Source organism: Otolemur garnettii, unplaced genomic scaffold (genome assembly GCF_000181295.1).
Source record: "Otolemur garnettii isolate 467f Iridium unplaced genomic scaffold, OtoGar3 scaffold00104, whole genome shotgun sequence".
Taxonomy (NCBI): domain Eukaryota; kingdom Metazoa; phylum Chordata; class Mammalia; order Primates; family Galagidae; genus Otolemur; species Otolemur garnettii.
This window is the reverse complement of record NW_003852499.1, coordinates 2,712,940-2,722,583: the sequence shown is the minus strand read 5'-3', so window position 1 is coordinate 2,722,583 and position 9,644 is coordinate 2,712,940. Positions and strand designations below refer to the sequence as shown.

Here is a 9,644-nt window from a genome sequence, read left to right as displayed (position 1 = left end):
AGCAGGTGCAGACTTGCAACTAATAGCATGAAGAAAATATATAAAACCAGGCAAAAAATTCATATTTTATTAAGTTTCTAACCTAAAATCAACTTAAACTATGGTACTTTGATAATCGATTCTATGTTATCTTATTGCTATAGGCCTTTGTACCCACATTGACAGTGAGTTTAGGGCCCGGGGAAGAAGAACATGATTTGCAGGAAGCTGGGGTTCCTGGCTTATAGCTTTGCTATTTTTGTCCAAGATCCCTCTGCACAAATAAGCCTAGCCTTTTTCTGTGAAAGCTCAGATGGACAGTTAAAGCAGAGAGAGGACCAGACACAGAAGACTTTCTGCTGACCCTTGGACATTTGCAGTCTACACCTTCTCAGAGCAGAAACTCAAAGGTCCTGGTCTGTATCATAATTTTCATTCAAGCCCAAATTTTATAGATGAGCACCCTTGAGTCCCTAGAATGGTGTTTTACTTTTTATGGCTTTTTATGGGGGGTTAAGAAAGTATTACAAGGCTCAGTGCCTGTGGCTCAAGTGGCTAAGGCGCCAGCCACATACACCTAAGGTGGCGGGTTCGAATCCAGCCTGCACCCACCAAACAATAACGATGGCTGCAACCAAAAATTAACCAGGCGTTGTGGCGGGTGCCTGTGGTCCCAGCTACTTGGGAGGCGGATGCACCCGGGGGGACGGCCTGAGGCTCTGTCTCAAAAAAAAAAAAAAGAAATTTTTACAAGCTTCACCAGAGCACAGTTTGTGGAGGAAGGAATTGCCCAAGGTGACCATGGTAGGGAGGTCTTCAATTCGCTGGAGCTTCACTATGTTGGAGCTGGCCGCCGGGCCTGCTAAGGCTCTCAGCTGGACTTCATCGTACCGGTCTCCAATTCCAATGGGGAACACTGTCACTCCTACAGCGAGCAAAGGAACGAGAAAGGGTCTGTGGGCAGATGGGCTCAGCACATCTGTCCAACATCTGTAGAGAGTCTCATGTTTCCTAGGTCACATACACCAACCCTGTGGGGAAGATGTTCACTCGGCAGGTATTAATGAGCACCCACTGTGTGCCAGGCGCTGCTCCAAGCAGTGGGGATACAGCAGTGAGCCAAGCTGATAAATTCCCCGTCCCCTGTCCTCAAGGAGCTTCCTCTGGAGAGAGACAGATAACAAACACACACAAAAAGTAAATATATAGATTTGAGATGCAGAAAACAAAATGGGATTAGGAGGAGAGGATGAGCAGAGACCTAAAGTAAGGAGGGGAGAAGCCCAGGGACATCTGCAGGAAGATGATCCCAAGCCGAGAGACCAGGGCATGCGAAGACCCCCGAGCAGAAGTCCGGTTGTTCCTGGGTGGCTGGAGCCGAACAAGCAAGAGAAGGCACAGGGCGCAGACTGGCGAAGCCCTTGCAGTCATGGTAAGAAAGCCAGAGGAAACTACCGAGCAGACGGTGCAGCTGCCATGCTGAGAATGAACTGCAGGCAACAGGGGTGGAAGCAGGGCTTCCAGTAGGAAGGTCAAGAATCCAGAGAGACGATGGGGCTTAGACAGGGTGACAGTGGTATGGGAGGAGTGCCGGGCTGCGAGTCTCAGTGGATTTTGTTGACAAACTGCATAAGGGTGAGAAAGAAAAAGAGCAATCAAGGATGCTAAGATTTTTGACCTAAACAACTGGAAGGTTGAAAATGCCATTTTCTAAGAGGAGAAAGACTGTAGGACAGTGGTTCTCAACCTTCCTAATGCCGTGACCCTTTAATACAGTTTCTCATGTTGTGGTGACCCCCAACCATGAAATTATTTTCATTGTAACGAAAATAATTAAGCTCGCTGTGTCATCCAAATACATATTCTTTACCTCTTCGTGTTCTTTTCCCTAAATAATAGGTTTCCTCAACAAGTCATATTCATTCATTCAACAAACGTTTATGGCCACTTATTTTATGCATCACACACAGATGATACAAAAACAAGCAAGATTTTCCCCCTTGCTTTCAAAGAACTCCTAGTTTGTGCAGGAAACAGATAGCTAACCAACAACACAATATGATTTACACAATTCGAGTAGGTCAGCATGGTACAGAGAACAGAGTGAATAACTCAAGAGGAATATCAGGAAGATGGTAGAGAACAGACAACCCCTAGGCAGGGTTTGGAAGATGAACAGTTCTCCAGGTGGCCATGAGGGGGCACAGTGTCCACTTACCAGACCTCCCTCCACTAGGAGGTAGTGCTCCAACTGTAACTTAAAACTCCTGCCCTGGCTTACGTTCTGCTGCTATTCACAGCACAAGTTATTACGCAGCACCAAACCTGGGTCACATCTGCATCCTTCCCCTTCCTAAAGCATCATCCTTTGTCTCTCACCCAGCCAGTCCCACAAGCCCACTAGCCTGATACTAGGAAAGGGCTCTGAATACACAAAGGTCCAAATGGCTCTCAAGGCCCCACAGTAAGTCCCTATGGCCTCAGATATGGCATTTTGGTGAGAGACCAAGGATACTAACTTATAAAGGAACAGCATTACTGGTGTGATCACCCCTGGACACAAGCAAAAAGTGTAGAGAAATTAAAGGCCACAATCTAAAGCATAGGAACAAGTATAGGATCAACATAATTTCCAAATTAACATCATGATTGGACCATTTCCTGCCATTTAAGACCAGGCCACATGTGCATTTTGAGCATATTTAAAACCAGGCAGAACATCCCAAAGTGACCCACACCCAGGTTCAATCCTCCTTCATTTTAGAAGAGTCTTAGGTACACCGGCCACTTACGGTTGGATCTGGCGGCATCAGCTGCTGCGTGCAGTGGATCCGTGGAGACCTCCGTGACTAAGATGACCACTGCCTTAGAGGCCCCAGGCCTGGCACCATGCACTTCTGAAGTGATGTATCGCACCGCAAAGTCTAAGGCACGCCCTGAGAATGAAGAATACAGCGCACCAAGTTACTACTGATGGCAAGAAACAGTGCTTCTGAAGCCAGCTGGGCTCCCCTCTCATGGAGGGCCCTTAAGTTGTTCAAAAGCTGAGTGCTGCAGAGACTCAAAGGAATACACAATGGAGATCTGAAAGAGATGTGGAAGCACATCTAGCCCCTCATTTTACAGGAAAGAAAACTAGGACCAAGATCAAAGTGACTGTCCTAGGTCACTCAGCCACTTATGCTGAGAATTAGGACCAGACTGGGGCTCTACATCTGACCCACAGCACCACGGTTACCGATTTGGCTGGGGCCTCCCTCGCGCTGCATGACGTCCACGAGGCTCATGAGATAGGCTTTCTCCTGGGCCACGTTCCACGACACATCGGTGGTGGTGATGCTTCCATACTGGAGCACTGACACCTGAGTGAGATGAGGGCCTAACGGGAAGGAGAAAATGGGGATCCTTTTGAATCAAAGCCCCAGAAAGAGCCCTTTCCTCACCTGCTGCTCCAGGTGCATCACTCACCTATATTGGCTTTTGAAATGAAGGCCTTGGCAAAACTCTTCATTTCATCAAAGTAGGAAGCTGGCGAGCCCGAGGAGCCATCCAGGAGAAGCACCACATCCAGGGGCTGGCTGCAGTCTGCAAAGAGGACCAGCAAGGTGAGCCACAGTTGCCAGCAGGGTGACCGGCCACCCAGGCTCACAGCCTGACAATACATCCAACAGGGCTCACAGTCTGCAGGGCACACAGTCCCCACTGTCAGGGCCATGCAGGCCAGGGAAGAGGGAAGATTGAGCTCCTGGGTCCGTGAGGACCTCAGGTTTGAGAGACATCGAGTACACTTCAGCTCCACCCAAAGGAAGCTTAAACTGCCTACAAGTGAAAGCAGTAGGTGTCCACTCCCTCGGTAACAGAAGGCTGGCACTCTTCTAGAACTGAATGGAAAAAGGAAACAGGGTAGCAGCATCTCCCTGGAAAATGAGCTGGTGTGTTGGTGGGACCTGCAGGGTAGGGGGAGGCACTCTGAGTGTTCCAGTTACAAATGCCCGGTGCTCATGGTCAGGTGTGAGCACATTCTGAGACTTGAAAAATTGATACTGTCACTGTTCTCCCTGCAGAAATATTACAAAAATTTATATAAACCTCAGGCTCTGATTAAAATCAAGAATCAAGATGCAAAAGCACTAATAACGAGTGTGAGGATCAAGAGTCACTGAAAGAAAGCACATCATTCTAGGAGGGTCCCAAACACCAAGCAAAGATGTTCAAGAACCAGGAATTCATTAGACACCAGTATCAGATAAAAACACAATAACACTACGTAATAGCAGTAGCAGGCACTGTTTTTTGAGCACTTGTCACGTGCCAGGTACTGCTTTAAGCATTTTACAAGTAGGGATTATTATTATCCCCATTGTACAGATGGGGAGATTGATACACAAAGAGGTTCAATACATGCCCCCAAGTTATCCAGCTAGCAAGTAGCAAAGGTAAGATTCCAACTAAGGTAGTCTGCATTTAGACTCTGCGGACTCACCAGCTACCTGTCACTTGACTTCCTGGCCTTGCCCAAAGAACGTTAGCTACTTAATTTTGCCCACCCAGTACCATCTAAGGGGAGCTTAGTCACCAAATTTAACAGAAGTCACCTTCAAGACAGAGAGTAGGATTGGGTGGGGATGGAGTTGAGTGACATAGTAAGATTTACGTTTTTTACTCCATATCTTTGGTGTTCTTTAGATTTTAACACTAGGCTTGTAGTACCTTTGAACTTACAAACATACACAATAAGAAAAGATCCTCCCCCTGAAAAAGGATCACAAGCTCTCTCCCTGCCTGGGAGGGGAGGAAGCACAGGCACTCTGAAAGAAAGGGCTTGACCAAGGGCACACAGTGGGGAATCTGGGATGAGAACCCAGTAGTCACGCAATGCCAGGGCACCGCCAGCCCTCCCACCTGCACACAGGTGCCAGCATACCGGGGATGGTAGGGGAGAGAGTGGGGAGCTGCAGCCCTTCTCCAGAACAGCAGCCCTGCAGGACCAGGTCGGGAGCCTCTCGGGGGAGCAACTCAAAGTCCTGGATGAGGATGGGAGCATTGGGCCATCCAATCCTCTCCAGCTCCTGCACATTGGCATGAGGGCCCACTCCAATGGGCACCACCTGGATGTCTCCCGGCAAGCGCCTGATCTCATCAGAGGCAGGATTTCCCGTGACCATGTAGACCAGGTTGGGCGCCTGCTCCCGGTCCCCCTGGGTGGCAGAGAAGCTGTGCTCGGAGAGGTACTGCAGAGCCAGCCCGGTGTTGGTCCTGTTGCCGCCCTGGTAACGGATCTCATGCACCCGCTGTAGGATGTCCCCTTTGGACTGTGCCTCACTGAAGGGGTACTCCAAGGCCACCACGTATGAGTACTGAAGCACTGCAACGTGGATGGCATCCTGGCCCACGTCCATCCGCTGAATCACCTCCGCCATGAACTCCTTGCTCCTGTTGAAGTTAGCTTCTCCGATTTTGTCCGAGCCTTCCAGGACGAATGCCACATCCAGAACCATGGAGTTTCTCTTGGGTCCAGACGGTGAAATCCCCAGGAGCCCTGGACCCACTGTGACTTGTGCCATGTGGGGAGTAGGCGTTGGGGGCAAGGCTTCAGGGGCAAGGTCACAGAGGTAGCTGATAATCTCGTCCCTCCACTGTTCCAGCTCATCCACGCTGCTGAGCACAAATGCCTTGTTCTCTGGGGCCTGCTTCTCAATGAGGCGGATCTGCCTGTCACTGGCATGGGGCCCGATGCCCACAGGGATCACGATGACCTTCTTCTTCTTCAGGCCCTGGACGTAGCGGACCAAGGTCCCGACCATCCGTGGAGGCTCCTGGCTGGCCGTCAGCAACAGGGTGATGCGGGAGGCTTCAGGGCGGTCAATCTTGCTGAAGATTTGGAATAGCGTGTACTTCAAAACCTCGCTGGTGGAGGCCACCTGGCTGCCCGCATACTTCACCTGGCTTGCAATGCGCCGCAGCTCTGACGGCCGCTTCCGGTCCTTGAGCCCAATATAGGAATGAGAGCCATCGTGGAACTCCACCACGGCCACCCGCACCCGCTTCTGGGAGATGTACAGCCGCTCCATCATGCCCACCACGAAAGCCTTCAGCACCCCAAACTCAGCCTCCGACAGCTTGGAGGAGCCATCAAGCAGGAAGACCAAGTCCAGCAGCCTGCTGCAGAAGAAATCGTGCATGGGCGGCTCTGGGGTGTCTTCCACATATGGGGTGGTAGTGCCCACAGGGGCCTCCGTGGGGGGCACCTGGAGACCTCCTGGTTGCTGGCAGTGTTCGCAGGTGAAGTTGACACCATCACAGTGGCTGCAGCAGAAAAAAACAAGAGTTCAGGAATGACCTCTGGGCACTTCTCAGCCCCGCAGTGTAGGACCACGACACATATTCCCAGAGCATCACCTACCTGGCCCACCTGAACTTGAGACCCCACAGACTATTCTCTATCCAAGTGAGATGTCATTGTTTAACATCTATCCCCAAATAGCAACACACACAGACACATAGGACCATCTTCCTTCATTCTAGAAGGTTTAACCCACCCTAGGATATGAAAAAGAGCCTTTGTTGTTCTAGGCCGTCCACACAGCCATTCAATATTTATTTCTTTTTAACCTAGATCTCCACTGACAGAAATATTTCATTATAATCCAAGCCTTCTGACAACTTATCTCCAAGAACAAACATTGCACTAAAATGTTGACACTGACCTATGCTTGTAAATGTTCTGTTGCAGACAGATGCTTTATAGTGTTTATTATAACAGAACTTAAATTGTATGAATTTGCAAACATGTTTAATATGTCGGGCCTTAAGGAAGAGAAAAAAAAGAACTGGAGTGAAAACATTTGGGGAAGATAAATAAAGTTTCAAAAACCTCAGCTTTATCTAGCAGAACAAAGTTATTTGGGAGTAACAGTTGGGGGTCCCCAGGATGTTAGGCCTGGGGGAAAGGGAGCGGCTTATCCATTCATTCCTCCAACAGACCTGTCGCAAGCACCTACTATGTGCCAGGAACGGCTGCCCAGCACCAGGGGCACACCACAGGTCTGTAGACGAGCAGTTCCCCCACATATATTCCCACACTACCATAATGAATGTCTAAGCTCTCTAGTCACATCACCCTTTGCCACTGTCCTCGAAGGCAGCAAGACATGCTGGACCACAGGTGAAACCCAGTGGCCTCCTGGTGCCAAACCCACACAGCCTACAACCTCCTCTTCTCTGTCCCTCCAGCCTTTGAGGCAACTTGTCTTCAGCATTCCCAGTAAGGCCGAGAAGGCAGCAGTGCCCTGAGCCCTGGGCAGTGCTTTCTGTGGCTTCACTGCCAGGCAATGGCACCAGGCTGCTATGGAACTATTATCCACACCCTGTTTGAAGGCTCAGTATGCACCAGAGTGGCTGCCAGCAAAGGAGGTGAGGCGAGGGTTATAAGCTCTCACGCCCTTTTGGCTCAGAACCCCAAGCCAGCAGCAGACTCACCACATTCTTTATTCCTCCCATCCTATGTCGGGATGGGAGGGTGGACAGGCAGGGTCTCACTGGGAAGTTACCTCCCACTTCTTCGCGATCCACACAATTTATTGCTTCAATCCCTGGTTAACGGTGCGTGAGTGACATACTTTCTAGTTTCCTGTGTTTGCTAGAAAACTCACCCCGGGCCATGTTCACTGTTGTTTGCACAGATGGTGGCGGCAGGTTCTGACTCTGGCAGCTATTGCCACAGCCCCCTCCCCAGCAAATGTTAAGTTCTCAAGTTCAAGTTCCCAGAAGGGTTGATCAGCGTCAGAGAATGGTGTTGAATAGATTAACATTTTAATAAATGTTCCTTACTTACAAGCAGGACTTCAGAAACCTCAGAGCTCACCCCAAGGCCTCCTCACCTCCCCAAAGGCCAGCTTCCCAGAAGCAGTTCGAGTGAGAGCCCAGGGCGATAGCAGCGAGTGTCTCCATTCCCCTTTACAAAAGCCATGCCCTAGATTTGGACTGTGGCCCCCAAGAAGGCCATGTCCTAGTGAGGAGTAGGGGCTCCATCTCACTTTCCTCCCTGCATCCCCTGTCTCCAGTGAAAAAGAAATCTGACTTTCATAGATGCCTGTCCTCAGGCTAGCCGTGACCAACAGGGACAACAACAGATCATACCCTGCCTTCAGTGAGAAGAATACAACCTCTCAGAAAATAAATAAATTAATAATTTTTTTAAAAAATAAGCCTAGGAAGTAAAAACCTCTTAAGAAATATTTTGGGGGAAGCAATCTACTCTGTCCTTAAAGAAAGAGAAGCAAACTCTAAAAATAAACAAACTGCACTAAATAATTAATCCATCAACAAACTAATAAATAAACTCGATCTCTCAACTCATACGGCTTTTGCCCAAAACCCATCTCAGAGCACGCCCTCTGAGAAGGCGATGAGACTAGTCACTTCATACAACCAGGGACTCTTGTTTTACCAAATCTGGCAGTGCTCAGGGTCACTGGGATTCAAGGTGACCTTCTTTCCTGAGGCTAAGCGCTGGCCGGCCACCTCACACACCGGGCAGTCTTCGGCGTTGATGCAGGTCTGCAGAAGCTCATCCAGGACCTTCCCTGTATGACAAACCTTTCGTTAGGAGCTGAAACTCTCCACTTTGCCACAGGAAAGACTCACCTTTAACTGAAGGGGCCTATCCTAGAAGCCAGCTCTCTTTATCCCTCCAAGGGTCAGCCCACCATTCAGGGAGTATCCTTCCTCCTTTGTGCCTGGATTTAATCCCTCTGCCAAACTAAGAGGGAGGTTCTTGCACCCTGCCTCACTTCCCCGAAACCTCAGAACAAGTGAAATCTTATCTCCGAGGATGTTTTCACTCTCCCAAAGACTGTATCCAATAATCCTAAAGCTGCTCTGTGAAATATGACAGCCATGAACCACATGTGGCCATTTAAGTTTAAATTATATAAAATTCAATAAAACTAAAAATCCAGTTGCTCAGATATGCCAGCCACCATTGCACTCAATAGAATATTACCACCATTACAGAAAGTTCTATCAGAAAGCGCTGCTCTAGATGATAAACTTGTAAATAGGCACACGAAAGCATTTCATCGGAGCTCAACTTGACAAAAAGCATAGCTGGCCTGGCTCTGATGAAAGGACCCACAAAAACAGGACAGGGGAGGGGCTGCAGGGTTGAGGTGGGCACCAGGGCAGAGGCTGAGATGAAGCCAGAGGGAGAAGTTCCTTTCCACCCCATTCCCATCCCATCCCACCCAGGGACAGAGGCCTCACCTGGAGGGCAGTGAGCATGGCAGCCTTCCACACACTGCACAGGGCACGCCAGCGGCTCAGGGTGCTGGCATGTGACGGGACAGGCAGGTGCACAGCTGTTGTATCGCCACTCACACTCATACCCGTTATCTCGGAGATTTCTCTCCTCACAGTTCAGGGCTGTGTAGACAGGAGAAAAGGCATGTGACCCTGAAGCCACAGGAAGTCCTCTGCAACCCAAGAAGCTGGGACTGCAGACCCATGTGGCAATGGCCCCAGGGGGAGCTGGACATCACACGGATAGACAAAGGGACCAAGGGAATCACCAATATTAGAGACTTCTGGATTTTTGAAGCAACTAAGCCAGGAATCTAGTGGGTCTACATCAGTTTTCTATATAACAAAAATTAAGCTGCTTACAC

At 49.5% G+C, this 9,644-nt stretch overlaps 1 protein-coding gene across 1 annotated transcript in view; it reads right to left on the bottom strand.

The window, feature by feature from the left end:
- The window catches only part of VWF (von Willebrand factor), a 147,272-nt gene that overhangs the window by 51,695 nt on the left and 85,933 nt on the right, over positions 1 to 9,644 (bottom strand). The window contains exons 26-32 of the mRNA XM_003796416.3: positions 9,244 to 9,402; positions 8,429 to 8,564; positions 4,904 to 6,285; positions 3,448 to 3,564; positions 3,218 to 3,358; positions 2,772 to 2,915; positions 740 to 904 (exon numbers count right to left, since the gene is read on the bottom strand). Of these exons, the coding sequence (XP_003796464.1) occupies positions 740 to 904; positions 2,772 to 2,915; positions 3,218 to 3,358; positions 3,448 to 3,564; positions 4,904 to 6,285; positions 8,429 to 8,564; positions 9,244 to 9,402 (2,244 nt within the window). The remainder of the gene's footprint in view (positions 1 to 739; positions 905 to 2,771; positions 2,916 to 3,217; positions 3,359 to 3,447; positions 3,565 to 4,903; positions 6,286 to 8,428; positions 8,565 to 9,243; positions 9,403 to 9,644) is intronic.